Here is an 18,676-nt window from a genome sequence, read left to right as displayed (position 1 = left end):
AACCATGGTCCAGATGGGACCTGATGTCAACACCATGCTCAATGCTGCAAACAAACTGTAGAAGTGCCTGTGGAACAGCTTCCTTTCCAAATCCTTCTTGTAAATCTTGACCTAATTTTGTCTTATCATCTTTGAATGATATCTATAGTTTTAGCTAGATGAATAGCTTCACTGTACTTGCTAGCATCAGACAGAATTGCGCCAATGTCTTTTCTGTATCTAGAAGAACATCACTCTCTTTCCTATGGGCCTCAAACTCAGGGATCCTGGAGAGTAACTGCTCTTTTAACCTGGTGGCACTGACGTCTGGGGAGTCTACACCCAGTTGTTGTAGCCGGCGCTTGTTATAAGTCTGCCAAGCATCGTGGGTTATACTTCAGTTCTTGAGCAACATCACCAGCACTTAACTTTGTAAGGAGCCTTCCATGGTTTAGGGTCTTGGCACATTGACTGAGCCTTTCATTCAGCTGCAATTTCATTGCTTGTCTTTAATTGATGTGTCATCCTCTTCTTCACACAAAAAGCATTGTACCTTTGAATGGTCTGAGGTTTTTGATTTCTTTGGTTTTCTTCTGTGTCTGATATACTGGGAGTCACTGTTCTCCTCTGTACTTTTTTTCAATTTGGTATTATTAAACAAAAGTCTGCAGCTGTTATGATATTTTGCTTTATTTCGTATCAATGTAGTTTCTATGCCTTCGCCATCATTTAACTGTGCTGGATCAAATGACATTGGCATAGCAATAAGAGCATGAAACAATGGTACATTTTTTTCAAGATTAACATATCCAGCAGAGTCCTGTTTCCTCTGAAATAAGCTAAGAGATGAAATTGCTGTTTCATCACTTTTATCCTCTTGACAAAGACATTTACTCCAATCAGTTTGCATTTTTGATTCGGCATCCATGATAAGATACTTTGAACTCAAGTAGAGCTGGCCGGGGGTTTATCCTTTTACCACCTTTGTTCACTTTCATGTATGGGATACAGCTAGGTTCGAGCTGTTGCCCTACACCTAACCCAATCGTTCATCCAATATCATTTAAATCCCGTGTAATCTGTACGCCATCCAGATAACATTAAAGCCCCCCATCATCCCTGGCTCGGCTCTCCCGTGCTGGCACATGCTGTCAGTTCAGGTGCGGCTATCTAATTTCTTTGAGGCTGATTGAATAGCGTTTGGGATACTAAACTTGCAGTTTAGCTGATATTGAACCCCATGCTGAGTTTCACGGCAGCGTCTGTCACCAGTAGTGAGCGACAGACACCCTCTTAGCACTACCTTCATAGTTTAATTTTAGAGTTTTCCTTCTCATATATGAATAGTCTTTACTCTGCTATTGAGCTTCCTCTACCCAAAACAACTGGTTTTTTGGTGCCAAAACATTCCGTTTGCCCCATTGCTGTCTACAGAATCCCCCTGCCTGAGGAATATTAGTGCTGACTTGACTGCAAGATCGGCTCTGTAGTTTGCAACCCTTTGGGACATTATATAGACAGAAAGAGCTTATCTGCCTTGCCTTCCCTTCATTAGTAGCCTTTTTTAGTAACAAAAGTTGAAAATAAATGGACAGAGATCGGCGTTTTTATGGTTTATGGCTGTTTTGGGTGTGCTGGCGGCCATCTTGAAAGAAATGGCAGCCATGTTGGAATTTTTGATGGCTAGCATTTTTTTCTCAAAAAGTGATGTACAGAGTATATTTATACTAAATTTCATGCTTGTATCATCAAATAAACGATTCTGGCCAAATATCACATTAAGCTGCTCCACTAAAAGAGTCACATTTTTAGATGCAGCGATAAGAAGGGGTTAACTCTTGAGATGTCAGAAAGACGGGACGGATGAAAGAGTAGTCTACAGATCTTTTAATCTTCAAAGTCATGCATATTCAAAACTCCGAGTCTTAATATTCTATTTCCTTATAAATTCTAATCTTATCCATGTAATTCTCAGATCTTTTATCGGAGGATTACATGGATAAGATTAAAATAATAAGTATGAGAACATTCCGGTCATTCTGGTGTGAAAGTCCTGATACTGTTATCAAAAGAATTTATAAGGAAGTAGAATATTTAGACTCGGAGTTTTGAATATGCATGACTATGAAGCAGAAGAGAAGATACAGCTGATTCACTTAAGGAGAGAAAAGTTAAGTGTACCTTAGTTTTACCAGACCACTGAGCTGATTAACAGCTCTCCTAGGGCTGGCCCGAAGGATTAGACTTATTTTACGTGGCTAAGAACCAGTTGGTTACTTAGCAACGGGACCTACGGCTTATTGTGGAATCCGAACCACATTATAGCGAGAAATGAATTTCTATCACCAGAAATAAATTCCTCTAACTCTTCATCAGCTGGCTGGGGAATTGAACTCCGGCCTATCGAGTGACAGTCCGCAGCTCTGCCGACTCATCCAACGAAGAGCTACTTAAGGAGAGAGAAATGATATGGACTTATTGAGGGAAAAGTGAAAAGACAAAGGGTTAGTGTATCTGATGACTGAAATGATGCAGAGCCAAAGATGGGGTACCTCTTGTAGTGTCAGAAGGCTGAGGAAACAGATATTTTAGTGTGACGACTGTATTTTTGCCCGGTAGGGTTCTGAAATGAGAAAGAGTTGTTTTGATAGGTGGCTAAAACAAATGGCATATTTGCTAAGTTTGGAGTTATTACAGTGAATGAAAATTTGGGGAGTTTTGTGGAAATGTATTTGGGAAGGTATCTGAACGGGAAAAGGAAATGTCGAGGAAAAGAGTTTGTTAGATTATGACAAGAAACATGAAGATGGAAAAAGCAAGATGATGAATGCAACAGTGAGAGGAGGAGGGGTGGCTGGAGGTATCAAGTCATTATTTGGTTGAGGCAAAAGTGAAAACAGATAAAAGTTTTAGTTGGAGAGTTAGGAGTGAAAGTGAGCAATTAATATAAGTAAGTGAGATGCATATGATAAAGTAATAAGGAGAGGATGAATGGAAGATGGACTAGGGTTTAAGATACAGAGATGGAGTGAGTTTATGTGAAGTAAGCAAAATTCAAGGATGAATCACAAAATCTTCAGAGAGTGTTTGCGCGAAAAGGAATGGAGGAAGAAGCAAAATTTGTACGTGGCGGAATGGTGAAATTAAAGGGCTTGTGAAAAGAAAATTATGTGAACTGCCATTGTAGTCTTATAAAAGGGGATGAATCAGATAGTCAAATAAAGAAATTAATAAAAAGCAGCAGGGCATGCCAAAAAATTGTAGGGTAAAACGACGCAAATACTTTAGGGAGAAAACAAATTGCTCTTAAGATAAAGTACAAGTAGATGGACAATGGACAAACTGATATTTGAATGAAAGACGGAAATGAAAAGGGAAATCCTGAGTCGACAGAGGGAGTATTTCCAAGAGTTGACGAATGTGGACAGCAGAGAGGTAGATCTGATTGATTCAAGAGAGGAAAGGGTTGTGTACTGTACATTAGGGAATGCTTGTTTAGTTGACTGCTCAGGATATAAAGAGGGCAATAAAGCGACTGAAGAGTGGAAAGGCGCCTGGAATCGATGGAATTACAAGTGAGATGCTGTGCTAAGGGATGAGTGTATTTGAGTGGCTGACAAGGGTGTGAAAGATATGTCTGGATGAAGGAGAGGTTCTCAAGGAATGGATGAGAGGAGTAATGGTTCCTCGGTATAAGAAAGATGACAGTGATTAACAGCAGGAATTATAGTGTACCAGTAAAGGCATATTTTAAGATTTTGACTGAGGAAGTAGGACATTAAACCGAAGACTGTTATGAAAGAGAATTGTAGTTTATGGTAAGGAGGAGGGTTCAGCTGTACTTGTGTCGGACCACCAATTTTCAGCAAGAGTAAAAAGGCACTTCAGGCGATAAGGGTGACATTTTAGTTCATCCTGTATTTAGATGATGAAATTATGGGTGATTTTTCATCTATGAAGTTAACTTAAATAATAAATCCAACTTAGGATTTGACGTGTCATAGAATTCGCATTTCATTTGACCAAAGAATGAAAACAAATTGTAGCAAGTTAAATGTTAGTTGATTAACGACATTTTCTTCTGACTTTATCATGCTTTACTAATCAACGCATTGCATTTCAGTTTGGGAATTGTATGTTAATAGAAGACTTCAGGAATTAAAAGATATCCCTTCCTGCATATCACGACCCCATTAGAAGAATTTCATCTCAGAACAAGAAGGAAAAGACCAAATGCTGGACATTACAAAAGCCATCTTTGCAAGACTGATGTTCACTTGTCATGGGTTTCTCGTTATTTGGCAGGCAAGCGCATGTGTACAAAGGTTTACATTTGATATAAGTTCCCATCGTACGATTTTGCCACATCATCCTGTCTGGTCTTGTGACATTTTTAAAATTGGTGTTTCTTAATAAAATCCTACTTCTCTCACTCAGCTGTACTTGGCAGGTAGTGACGACAACAGGTGAAGTACGATACTGGTATCTGAGTCTCTCGCTTGTCACCTTAGCGTTGGAAACCGTCTTCACGTTGATCCTGAAAGAGTCGAGAGAATGGAAGTGGTAAGGACTGCGACGTCTTCTGCATTTCCTTGGTATCGTTGCTCTTTTATGTCTGATCTTTATCAAAATTCTACAAACATATGTTAACATTTAGTCTTTGGTATCTTTCTTGAAAACTCTGTTGATCACACTTTGGCTGAGAAGCCTTCTTTGAGGCATTTAATGGGAGTCTGGAAGCTACATTTTGGCCAAAATTTGATTTTTTCAGGGAAGGCATAAAAACCTTGGTTTGGCTGGGGTTAATTCTTTGGGATTTCAGGGGGAGCGGGGGTTGGTTAAAGGGTCACTTTTTAGTTGAGAGGCCCTCCCATGGGGTTTTCAGGGTAACTGTGGGGCAACAGTTTGTCTGCTGGTCCTTCCTGGGTGGGGATTTTGGGGAGATTTTATCGGCCACATTCCAGACAAGAGGCATTCCTCCGAAGATTCTGAAGAGAGGCCTGGGAGATAAAAAAAATTTAGTAAACTGTTGCAGGCGTGGGAGCAGATGTTTCAATTACACTCCTGTCTTTCCCGCTCATGTCATGTATTTTTTTGGGGCTTGTTTGGTGCCGCTTATTCGGCGTTTTGTGGTTTTTGCTTACACAGTATAGCAATTTCTTTGCTCTTATCTTCTTCTGAATACATCAAAGGCTTACTTAACTTTTTTTAGGTTGAATCTTTAGGTTCATTCCCCATCAAGCATGTCTTTTGGTTATTCTGAATATGTTCACGAAGCAACGCTAAGTGTTTACTTCCAATCAAAGCAGAAATAGTATTGCGCTTTGGTAAATGTTGGTCTGATCAATTTTCAACACTTGTACGAAATCAGTGTTTCAAATACATATTTTATAATCATTCATTTACAAGTTAATTGCCTCATTTGAGCTAAATCTCTTTTCCTTTCCTCCTTTTTTGCTCTCTTTTTGGTTTGGTCTGGAAATGAAAACTTGATTGCCTGTTCAGTGGCCTTTGCATTTACAACAAACAATATATGAATGGCCATATGTGCTTTCTTTTCATCTTCTGTTATCATTTAAATCTTTACAAAATGCTGGTGAACAACATTTGTTAAAAGTAGTGACAGTGAAGCCTGTTATCTAAAAATTACAACTTTTACCTAACAATATTACTTAGTAAATGTAAACATTTCACCCTTTTTCCAGGTTCTGCCCGAGTATTTTCATCTACTTGAGTTCAGTGGTCCCTGCTATTTGGCTTTTGGAATTGGATAAGTATTACAAAGGTTCCTGGGCTTACCTCAATGCTACGAGGGAATTTTCTACTCTCAACCTGACTTCCTTGGCTGCTTTAAATGTGATTCTCCGTTCTTCTTCAGTTCATGTTGTAAATACTTGGCCTTTGTCAGAAATAATGAAAACATATTCAAGTGAAAGAGGGTTTTAACAGTAAGCATTGTGGAGGGAATTCATTTGCTTAGAGGTCCTTCCTTATGTATTGCAGCATCTAGGCTTAAGAGTGGAAGTAAGTGAGGAAGTCTGGGCGACCCTTTTGGAACAGTTCTTGATGTTGGCGCTCATCTTGGGACGTTGGCTGCTGCCCTTAGGAACTCTCACCCGAGAACAACTCTCTCAGCTCCTCTTGGTCCACATTGGCACTGCGGCTGATATCATCGAGTTCTTCGATTCCTTCAAAGACGATCGCGTCGCCAATAAAGAGGTTCTCTTCTTCTTGGTTTTAGCCATTTGGTCCTGGAGTCTCCTGCAGTTCACTATAATCATTCCCGCCTCTCAGGTACGTATATTGTAATAATATTAAAGAAGTAATTTGCCGGACGTATCCGGGACCCGGAAAGACAACGGGAATAATCAGTTTAAAAAAGAAAATAACGTACCCCAGGAAGCGTTGCAATTTGGTTATATGAAACAGGTAAAACTAAAGCCAAGTGAGAATTCAGAATGCCAAAAACAAAACCGAAGTGACAACCAGTGAACCAGTGAAGCAACCAGTGCAGGTAGTGGCTGCGTAGGGGAAGGAAGGACATGGCATGAAATTCTCAAGAAGAGAAAGAATAAAAAATGATACATATGTAGACCATTTACAACTCGTGTGTACAAGTATGGGATCTATGGGTATAAATCTGTCCAAATGAAAATCATAATATAACAAACGGTTAAAATCTCCGCATGTGCATATGAATTTTTATATGTAACGTATTGCGATAATGTAAATTACTCATCATAAACAGTAACTATGAATATTATTCCTGTTATTATTCATTTACCCCGGTAAAAAATAAAAACAAATAAATATATAAGCAAATACGATAAACGGTTTTAATAAAGATTCTTATTTTTTCTTTACTTATCCATGGCTCTGTAAATCAACAGAATGGTGCCGTCAGCAACTCACGGTCATGGAACAAAATGTTTTTGTTTTTTTGTTTTTATCTTTTTCTACAAGACTCCTTCATGCAGTGGGTCTTTCCATTACCCTGACGTCCTTCTGTCACGCTGAGTGAGGTTATATCCGCCGACAGGGGGAGGACAAAGAGAGGCGCGATGCCATGAAAGGCGAGAAGAAATGCTGCCTCCTCCGCAACAATGGAGACGACGAAAGTAGTGATGGGGAAATATTCTGCTGCGGCTGCTGCACCAGTTACGTCAGGACGAAGAAGTCCGCGTCTGCTTTCTCATCCTCGTCTCCGCCATCATCATCATCATCATCTTCCTGTTGCTCTTCTTGCTTTGGCTGTTGCTGCGACTTGGTCGTGTGCGGCGTATTTCTTGAAATCGTCCTGCAAGACGCACCTTTCCTCGCCTTCCGTCTGCTCCTGATTCTGCACTACAGCATCGTCTCCTATATGAACGTCTTCTTCACGGCCAAAAACACTCTCGTCATTGCGCTGCAGTTCTATCGGCTCCTCGTTGTGCAGGTAAGCGCTTCGTTTCCAGGAGGACGGTAAACTGTCAGGAAAAATACATTTTTTATTTTTTCTTTAGCATTCTATTCCGCTGAAAGCTGTACATATAGAAATCTTCACCACACAAAAACACACACACACATATGCATATATAACGCTAGTAATGTTTAAAGAAAACCACATTTAGTCCTTTTGTCGGGAACTGCATAATTTGTCCAATTTGCATAACATTCCCTTTTACTTATATCTGTTTTCTGAGCTGTGACAATGCAATTCTGAACTTAATTCATTTTCCTAAATTCCATTTTTTACGAAGTTTTGTTCTCGTTCTGACGAAACTCAATATTGTGACCACAGTGTGTGCATATTTAATTCTGCAGAGACTTTCTTAGTGTAATCATATTGACAGTAGTGTATATTCAATAGATAACAGTGGCACGTAGATGCAGAAACATTTATGAGAGAGAGAGAGAGAGAGAGAGAGAGAGAGAGAGAGAGAGAGAGAGAGAGAGAGAGAGAGAGAGAGAGAGTCTCAATAAAATGTTAGAAGTAATGATTTGGGGTATTATTCATTATCAGGCCTATTTTGACAAGGAGAGACGCTCTACAGCATATCAGTCTATAGTTTCACGTGAAAGAGACCAGATCTTTCTTGACAGGGTTTTCTGTGACGGTCAATAATAATCTCTGGTGACCCCTTTTTAAGTCGGGGGCCTTGCTACAACTGGCTGGCAGTCGATGTTCCAATTTTTGGTCGCACACTCCCCATTGCTGCAGTTGTAGTCGTATACTGCATAGGAGTTATGCAACGGCTCAAGGTTCTCTGTTGCAGAGCGCTTTACCATTAGAGATATTCGTGCTCATTTTTTCCTCTGTTTTTTTTTTATGGCATTTGATGTAAATATACCATATAACAGAAGGCCATTTGCTGTTTTTTTGCTGTGCTGTCATTCACTATGATGATCATTTTATTTTACGACTTCGCTGCATGTCTTCAGTCTGTTTTTCTCTGCATACAGGCATTCTTTTCTCTGGATGCTTGCTTAACAGGTTGCTATTATCTTGCGTAATATACACGTGTCTTCATTATGTATAATAATAATAATAATAATAATAATAATAATAATAATTGAACTGAACTGAATTTAATATAGAATTTTGGGCAAAGGCCAAGCACTGGGACCTATGAGGTCATTCAGCATTGAAACGGAAATTGACAGTAAAAGGTTTGAAAGGTGTAGCAGGAGGAAAACTTCGCAGTTGGACTATGAATAAATTGTTAGGAGGGGGTGGAAAGTAAGATGGAAGGAAGAGAATATGAAAGGAGGTACAGTAAAAGGAATGAAAGGGGCAGCAGCTTGGGGCCGAGGACACCCTGCAAAGAACATGAGGTGCACTGACGGCACTATCCCCCTACGGAGAATAATAATAATAATAATAATAATAATAATAATAATAATAATAATAATAATAATAAGATTTTTTTTTCCACTGTCAAAGGTTGCTTAATTCTTGTCATCGGAAGACAGTCGTCACGTTGTCATCCTGTAACCATATTTTATTTATGTCGATTTTACTATAGAACCTTTTTTGAAGTTTTATACACCAGGTCTGATCAACGCTTCTCCACTTCTGTTTTTCGTAAAATAACTTACACCGTTCCTGGATTTAATATTTACTGCTAGTGCTTTTTCATTTTCAAACTTGGTAGTATTTTTTCATTATTGCATACAGCCTTTTCTTCTTCTAAGTTTCACGATGAAGGTGAACATCTTAGAACATATCCTCGTAGCAACTATTACTCAAACCTTTATTTGATAAATATCTCAGGAAATTCCCAAATGATAAGTTTCAGCCGGTAATCATATTCTTGTACTTCCTGTCCTGAAATCTGAATTTTATGCTTCCTTGACTTGTATGACTGGTAGCAAGTTTTCAATCACTTATCGACTGTAGTTCGGAAGAAACAGGTTTATTGCCTTAACCCTGTTTCTTATGAATCCCACAAGAACTGGCTCTTTTTTTAGTTCAAGACATTGTTCGTTGCCTTAGGCGTTCATACGTTAGTTTTTAAATGTATTTACCCGATACATTATTTTGGAAGTTACCTTGCTTCTTCCCCACAAAAAAAAAAAAAAAGCTGAAAACGCAAATTTATTCCTATTGTTGAGTCAGACTGTGCTCAAAGTATTAGTGCAGCAGATAATTGCATATTTCATAAGAATCGTTCAGATAGTGAAACAAGCATGAAATTTTGCACAAGTGCTCTTTAAAGTTCCCTCTATCAGAAAAGGGCGCTGGCCACGCAAAAAATTTAATATGGCGGCCAAATTCCAAGATGACGGCCAGTATCGACAGATTTTGGCTAATTTTTCACTAGAATGGCATGTATTTGCTTCTAGCAATATGGTAAAGCTCTTCCATACTATTTCTTGTGAATATTATGTTTCTGTAGCTTCCCAGTACAGTTTACCTTTAAATATGGGGCTATATGGCTGCCAAGAAAAGGTAGAAACAATAATTATAATGAGAAATAATGCCCGTTCAACAATTATCGTTTTAAGCATGGATCTTGGTTTCTGTGGTTTTAGATCCTAATGAGGCCATCTCTTTCGAATAACTCATCAATTTTGAAGGAAAATTAATAAATGTAAAAGAGTGTATGTCTGCACACAACCAGGGCACACTGGTGACATCACTGCTGTGTAACTCAGCATGGGGTTCAGTGCCAGCTAATCCAGCTTTACTAATCCTGTAGTCTTACACTAGTAGTTGTAGTATAGTTTAGTTTAGTGTCCCAAATGCTTTCTAACAGCCCCAGACCAGCTATAGTTAGATAGCCGCACCTGAATAGACAGGATGTGCCAGCGCGGGAGAGCCGAGCCAAGGGTATGGGGCTGTACATGATGGTTCATGTACTTACCCGGATGGTGTACAGATCACACGGGACTTAAATGGCACTGGATGAATGATCGGGCTAGGTGTAGGAGACCGAACCTAGTTGAATCCCATACAGGAATGTGTGCTTTGTTTAAGGTGGTAAAAGGATAACCCCTCGGCCTTAATCAAAAGTGAAATCATGGCAGAATGTGATGCCAATCCAATATTGAGCAGTAGAAAAACAAACTGGAGTTTGTGTTGTCTTTGTCAGAAGGACAAAAGAGGTGAGCACTTGACATCACCTCCAAGTCATCATGTCCTAGACCATGATGGGTACACAATGCTGGCAAGGAACATTCCCATGTTCAGTGAAATTAATGAAATGCCACTGATAATGGATCCAGCAAGGCTGGATGAAGGTGATGGCATAGAGGCCACTCTCAGGAAAAATGCAGCAAAATACCATGTGAACTGTCGCTTGTTGTTTAACAACACTAAACTGGACCGTGCAAGAAAGCGACAATCCAATGACCAGACCAGCAACACTGAGACTAGTCGTGCAAAACTGCGCCGAACCAGTCATGACAATGAAGTTTGCATTTTCTGTGAGAAAGTGGCACCTGCATCTGATCTCAGACAGGCTAGTACTAAGGGCCTTGACTTGAAATTGCGTGAATGTGCAGAGATACTTAGTGATGACAAGCTCCTTGCTAAGTTGACTGGTGGGGATGTCATTGCACAGGAGTTTAAGTATCACCATGCCTGTCTTTGTGCCCTCTACAACAGAAAAAGGTCCTACCTGAGGAGCCTTGAGAAAGACCAAGGTAGCACTGAGTCAGAATCAGATGTGTATCCACTAGTTCTGTCAGAACTGATGACATACATTGTTGAAAACAACCTTTGTTCAGATGATCCAGTCACATTTCGGCTGGCAGATATTTGCCACCTCTACCAACAACGTCTGGAACAATTAGGTGTAGAGTCACCAAGTGTAAATTCCACGAGACTCAAAGACAAACTTCTGGCAGAAATTCCAGAACTTGAGGCTCATAAATCTGGCAGAGATGTATTACTTGCATTTCAAAAGGATGTGGGAAAAGCACTTGCTCAATCATCTCATCTTTCAGAGGCAGTTATCATTGCTAAAGCAGCAAATATTCTCAGAAAGTCTATACTTGATCATCAGTCACAGTTTGATGGCACATTTTCTGAGGCTTGTGTACAAAATTCTGTGCCTCCTCTCCTGCTCCAGTTTGTAGGGATGGTTGAGCATGGGGCTGACATCAAGTCACAGTTACGATTTGGAGCATCAAACAGAACTGACTTCTTCAGGCAAGAAGCTGCTCCTGTAGAACAGTCAAAGCAGAAACTTCTGAAGGAGGATTGCCAGCTTTTCTCAAAGCTATTTATATCCTGTCAGAGCCGTGAATGTGATCTGCAGGAATTCTTCCAGCACGAGAATCAAACATTCCCAGCTTCCCTTAGTGAGGGTGGTAGGCTGTACACATGTCAGAAGTCTCAGCTGACCTCGGTCCTGGAGAGTCATGTTACACTAGAAGACAAAGAACCAAAGACTGATGTCCTCATTGTAGATGGATCAGCTTTGGTCCATGCCTTGCCACCAAAGAAAGGAAAGACCTTTGAGGGCTATGCACTTTGCGACTTCTTGCCTGTGATACAATCCTATAGCAGCAAGTACACATCATCACATCTTGTATTTGATGTATACAATACATCCAGCCTCAAAGCTGAGACCAGGCTCCAACGTGGTCAAGGAGGAAGGCGCAAGGTGACAGACAAGAACACAATTCCATCCAACTGGCGCAATTTCCTAAGACACGATGCCAACAAGACAGAGTTGTTCCAGTTCCTGGCAGACAAAGTTGCCCAGATGTCTGCCACAAATGTTGTCATTGCCACGAAAGGGTCTGCTGTCCTCAGCACTCATGAGGCTAGTCTTCAGGGACTGGAAAAGTGCTCTCATGAGGAAGCTGACACCCGCATCTTTCTCCATGCCAAATATGCCACAGAACATGGAGCCAAGACCATCACGGTTAAAGCAAATGACACAGATGTTCTTGTCGTTGCAGTCAGTGCTTTCTCCACTCTCCACAATCTAGGGCTAGAGAAGCTATGGGTGGCATTTGGCCAAGGCCAGAGCCTGCGCTGGATTGCTGTGCATGACCTGTGCAACTCTCTGGGCCAGGAGAAGGTGAATGGCATGCTCTTCTTCCATGCGTTCACAGGCTGTGATACAGTGTCAGCCTTCCGGAGCAAGGGCAAGAAGACCGCCTGGCAGACATGGAACATCTTTCCAGAGGCCTCCACTGTGTTCTCCAAACTGAGTCACTACCCTCTCAGAGTGGAAGAGAGTGACCTGAAGGTCCTGGAGAGGTTTGTCATACTTATGTATGAAAGATCCAGCACTGCTGGCACTGTGGATGAGGCTAGACTTGATATGTTTGCCAGAAAACAAAGGGCATATGAGGCCATTCCACCAACCAGGAGCTCTCCTCCAACACACCAAGCGTGCTGCGTACCAGGCTGGTTGTGTGTGGGGGCAGGCCACCCAGTGTCAGCCACAGCCAGAGAACCCTGCTGAGTGGGGATGGCAAAAGTCTGGTGAAGCATGGCAAGTCCTCTGACAACCAACTCGCCCTTAGCCAAGAGTTGCCAACAGCTTACCAAATGTGGATGCAAAGCAGGCTGTCGGGAAAGGTGCAAGTGCTACAAGCTGGGTCTTCCTGCACAGCTCTGTGCACTTGCAAATGTGAAGTCTAGATAAATATTGCCCTCTCTTCAGTAGATAATCTAGCTTGAGCATCCAACGTGTCATGCTATGCCTACCTTCTTATCCTCGAATTTTTCAAAGGTGTAGGTTGAGAGACCTATACATAGATTGGTTGCGTTTAGTCCGTATTTCTCTTCTTTTCTTTTTATGGTTACAGTCTTAGACACAATGTTGTATGTGACCATACCATTACTATTTCAGTTGAAAATAGCATATTAGTTAAACTGTCTGATCACATGAATATACCATTAAATAAAAACAGTTGGTCTCTATGTTGCTAGCGCTGTGGATAGAAAAAAAACTTTTATGGCAACCATTTTGTACGCCATCTTGGTTACAATTCATTTAGTAAGGGTTTTCAATAAAATGTGTGGTATGGAACATTTTATAACCTAAAAGTCGAGGTTTAAAAAAAAAAACTGGCATATTCCATCCAATAGATGCTCCCAAACCAGTGAATCTCAACATATATGGCGGCCATTTTGAAAAATAGCCGCCATCTTGGATTTTCAGGTGGCCAGCGCCCTTTTCTAAGAGAGCGTAGTCTTAGGAATGTTTGTGCCAAATTTCATGCTTGTTTCACTATCTGAACGATTTTTACAGCAATCTGCTGCACTATATAGCCGATTCTACATTGGGATGTACTTTGAGTAAAAAAAGTTCTTCAACATGCGGAAAAATGTAAGCGAATGCAAATCAACAGTTTCTGATAAAGCTGTTCAAAGTATGGCGCAAGCCGTTAACGGAACTTCTTTCTTTATCCCTGAATCGTTTAATATACTACAGCTCGTTCCGTCATTGAATAGGCAGTCCTCTTCTGCTTTCTGTTATTTGAAATCTGTCTTCGTTCTGAGTGTGTCTTCTTGGTTTTAGACTTGTGTTTCTGTTTTTGACTTGTATCTGATGATGAAGCTTTGCTTCGAAACATTGGCGAAACAGAAATGTAACTATGTATATTCGTCATTTCTCCATCCTCTTCATATAGCTTTCGCTGTCATTGTGTTTGGCATTCCAGCCTCACCAAACCGACGACTAACTGTATAGGCAACGTGACGGTATTAACCCGGTATGTATCCACCTACGCGTCACCTCCGAGGCGCTAGTACTAAACATGCGGAAGCTCAATGGGACGCTGAGTTCAGGTACTAGTCCCTAGGGGATCAAAGTATTATATATACCCATTTCTGTATATTTCTATGTATTAATAAACGATATCTTGGATCTCTGAGGGGCTAGTACTAAACACAGAGTCCCATTGAGTTTCTGCCATGTTTAGTACTAGCATCTCGGAGGTGACGCATAGGTGGATACATACCGAGTTAATATCCATGTCTGGCCTAAAATTCAGTGTTGAAGTAAATATTCCAGCCACACGATTTCATACGTTGCATCATCATACAAGCAGTATTGCATTCATTATTAAAATACGTTACCATTTATTTTTTTTTTTTTTAAAGAAAGTTGCTATTCAAGATCAAGCATCAAGGTGTTGTTACCTCGAAACCCTGTTCCCTTTCACATATCACTCTATCGTATAGAAACTAACAATTTACTATTACAGCATCATACAGTACTTGTTATGGCCAGTATGGGTTTCTAAGTGTAAACGTGTGGGGCCGCCCCATGCACGGGTAGAGAGAATAGATGTGCGAGATGTCAAAAACAAGTTTACCACTAAAGACGTGGTAGTAATCGTGATGTTTGAGAAGTGCGCAGCAGTTATAAAGTAAAATAAGTTTAACTCTTAAATGTTGGGTCACATCTTTTAATTTCAGTTCATCCTCTGGGCGAAAGGATTTACTTGATGAAGTGGTAAAGATTCTTTGTTTCTCATGTTCCATCACAGAGCAAATCTCCATAAGAATAACATAAGGGTCTATACTGCGTCATTTCTTTGTTTAAATCAGAAAATTCTCTCTACATGACATATCCTTAGGTTAAATGAATTTTTCGTTTTGAATTCATATTCTTTTCTCTTAGTATAAGATTCGGTGTTATTTAGCTATGTAGTACCATCGTCTTGAACTTGGGACTCTGAAGTCCAAGTGACTTCTGCTTCATCTCTTAGTGTGGACATTAAAAGCCATCAATATATCAAGATATATTAAGTGTAAATGAGAGAGTTCTTCACTGGAGGGGTGGGTAGAGCTCTCGGCTAGCACGCCGTTGGCCCAACGTTCGACTCTCCGGCTGGCCAATGAAGAGTTAGAGGAATTTGTTTCTGGTGATAGAAATTCATTTCTCGTCATAATGTGATTCGGATTCCACAATAAACTGTGGAATCCGAACCAGTTGGTTCTTAGCCACGTAAAATAAGTCTAATCCTTCGGGCCAGCCCTAGGAGATCAGTTAATCAGCTCAGTGGTCTGGTAAAACTAAGACATACTTAACTTGTAAATGAGAGAAATGAACTTCAGCTCTCAATGGGTTCGAACTTCGTCTAAGATATGGCAGGAGTTGCAAACGCGCGCAGCTCCCATCTATGTTACAGGAGAAACATTTAAAAAATTTGTTTAAAGTCACTTCCACTTGCTGTTAGTCTTAAGCATCACCTGAAAAAAGGATTAACAATTCTATGTCTGATGTTTTTCAGAATGGAAGCAGGACAAGAGCAAAGAAATATAAAAGGGAGCGAACCCTGTCTCTTGCACCGACAAGACGTGCAAGGCGCCAGAGAGAACCGTCGAGAACCTCTTGCGGGAGTGACCAAGAAACGACTGACTGCAGGAGGCAGGGCATGTCGTTCACAGATCTGCGGGAATCAGGGCCGAAGGTGGCGGATTGCAGGGATGACGCCAGAGGTATGGTTATAGTGTTGGCGAAACAGCTGCAGTTGCTCATTTTAGTAAGTTAATCATTGAAAAAAGTTATGATTTTATGAATCAAAGGGATATTGTTAAGTAACTAAATCTTAATAAATACGTAGCTTGTGGATAGCTTACTGAGAATTTATGACGTCGTGTAGCCTATCGATATTAAAAAATGTATTGTACTTTGGCTAATGGACGTCTTCATCACAATGTTATCTTGCCTCATCATTACATTTCACCAAGTTGAAAGTTGATGTAAAATGCTGATTGTATTCAAACTCATGATCATGTCCAGTTAAGACTCTGTCTGTCTGTCTGTCTGTCTCTCTGTCAACTTTATTTCCTCTCTGAAGCTTTTGTGTTGTTGAAAACTTCGCAAATGAGGACCTTAGCCGTCTTGAACGGTTGTATTCCATGAGCAAGAAATGAAAAGCTAGGCGGGCCATGAACTGGTCAAACAAATCATGATAATATTTCCAAAGAAGATTTCAAAGCACAGTTTGGTGTCAGGTCATTAATCATATACAATGAGAGAGAAATGGAAGGAGAGGTTCAAAATAAAATTTTCGAAAGAGAACATAAAATTGCTAACATTTTCCAAATCGATGGCAAATAAAAGTTAAGGGATACAAATGTTAAGACATGAAAAGAACACGAAATAGAATGAAGAGCGCTCATGAAATAGAGGTTCTTGAAGGAATCGGAACTATACGAAGAGGCTGAAGTGGTTATTCTAGCAAAATATGACAATAGTAAACAGGATTTAAAGATAAGCCAAAAAACAATAGGATTAGAAGGAAAAGTCGACGAATATGATGTGCTTAGTTGAAGAATGAATCTGATGCTTCTCTAAGAAATGTAGAAATAAGAAATAAAGAGAAACTCTGGAGTCCTCACATAAATACCAAACAAAGGATTTCAAATATTTCGTGGCAGATGTAAAGAAAGTGTTATAGAAGAATTTGAAACGAATATGGAATAGTATCTAGGTAAAAAGGAAAAAAGGCAAAATAGAAATATATAACAAAGAGGTAAAAAACGAATGAGTTGAAACTTCGAAAGAAAAACAATCTATAGGAGAGAGGGCATGGAGGATTTTGAAAGCGATTTATTTGACTACAGTGAACCGAGTGAGGTTCACTGACGGCACTACTCCCTTATGGGGAAAATTATGAACAAGAACTACCAAGTACCTAAAGAGGACAATTTGGACGTTTAGATTTAGAAGATGGGTTGTTGCGAATTAAAAGGACTGAGGCTATAGGTTATGGGTTGCAAAAGGGAAAAGAAGCGAAAATGGCAGGTTCAAGAAGGATATAGAAAACAGAGATGTGAAGAGGACATGAAGGTGAGAATATTAATAAGCAGAATGGTTATCTAAGATAACTGAAATGCAAAGATAGACAAGAGAACAGAAGGCAATAAAAATTCAGATTTGATAACCATAAGTAATTCACTAGAAATGAATATGTAGCAAATGCTGATACAAGAGAATGGCAGTCGAGAGAAAAAATATAGTATATTGAGTAAGGTGCAACAAGAAACGATGAAATTCAGTGCATTTGTCATAATGCTCGCTGCTGTCAGCCTTTTGCTGCATTTATATTTCTCATTATAATAGGCAATGACCTTTTCAGTTTACTGTAAAAGAAAACTATTGCGATGGCTTTGTCTGTCCATCCGCACTTTTCCTGTCCGCCCTCAAATCTTAAAAACTACTGATGCTAGAGGGCTGCAAATTGGTATGTTGATCATCCACCCTCCAATCATCAAACACAACAAATTGCAGCACTCTAGCCTCACTAGTTTTTATTTTATTTAAGGTTAAAGTTAGCGGTGACCGTGCGTTTGGCACCGCTATAGCTGCCAACAACACAGGCCACAACCGGGCTATGACTGAAAGTTTCATGGACCGCGATTGCGAGTTTCACAGGGTGTTACTTGTTTAATATACATAACGATATTTTTTTTTTATTTTACGAAACTATATGCCTATCAATAGAGAGCAATATTAATGAGTCTTTATGCACAGTGGGCCAATCCCCATATTTTGAAATTTTCAGTCTGGAGATAGACATCCAATATCATTATTTAGCATATTTTGATATTCATTGTTTTTAATTAGGCACAGGTACTCCATGAACGTATAGACGGCTCTGATTTATTCTGTTTGATGTTTTTGAAGCTTTACGAAGAAATTAAGTTTTCATGGCCCAGCTTTTGGAAAAAACGAGATGTCTGGTGACAGTTCTAACTGTATTCTCCATTGGAACACAGAAGGGAAGTCAATATCTCTGACTGAAACATCAGTTCTTGAGTGACTGCAAAGGGTTTTCGGCTGTAACAACCGCTAATTATTGAGTTATTTGATCTTCATTGGTTCTTGAATGTAATTTACACTTCATTAATATTCAGAACTCCAAAAGGCTCTACCTTCTCGAATTCTGTCACTAGAATGCATTAAATCCACATTTTACTAGTGCTAGTTACATTATTCAACTAAGAGGAACATCACTCAAGTATATTAGTTCTTCGAATTAACATTTTACTAAGCTTAGCTTTTTTTATGAAAAAACTTTATCTAATCTAATTCCGGTTCTAGAGGTTTAACAGGTCATAGGAAATGAACTCTACAAAGAAACGTGAAACGTTCGCACGAGGAAACTTCCATTCTGTTACTCAAACGACAGATTTTTCCGTGGATTTGCTGTGAACGAGAAAACCCAGTCATATTCACCGCGGCCACGGAACTGAATTGAAAAGTGCCTCGAGAGTAGCTAGTTTATTGGATAG

At 39.9% G+C, this 18,676-nt stretch overlaps 1 protein-coding gene across 1 annotated transcript; it reads left to right on the top strand.

The window, feature by feature from the left end:
• Window positions 1-2,799: 2,799 nt before the first annotated feature.
• LOC136837176 (transmembrane protein 26-like) lies at window positions 2,800-7,538 on the top strand. Its single transcript, XM_067101843.1, has 6 exons — window positions 2,800-2,839; window positions 4,323-4,542; window positions 5,685-5,882; window positions 5,997-6,273; window positions 6,409-6,424; window positions 7,002-7,538. The coding sequence occupies exons 1-6, from the start codon at window positions 2,800-2,802 to the stop codon at window positions 7,442-7,444; spliced, it is 1,194 nt and encodes a 397-aa protein (XP_066957944.1). The 3' UTR covers window positions 7,445-7,538.
• The last annotated feature ends 11,138 nt before the right edge of the window (window positions 7,539-18,676 follow it).

This window comes from Macrobrachium rosenbergii, chromosome 58, assembly GCF_040412425.1.
Source record: "Macrobrachium rosenbergii isolate ZJJX-2024 chromosome 58, ASM4041242v1, whole genome shotgun sequence".
Taxonomy (NCBI): domain Eukaryota; kingdom Metazoa; phylum Arthropoda; class Malacostraca; order Decapoda; family Palaemonidae; genus Macrobrachium; species Macrobrachium rosenbergii.
The sequence above is the reverse complement of the archived record's forward strand: the minus strand, read 5'-3'. Positions and strand labels throughout refer to the sequence as shown.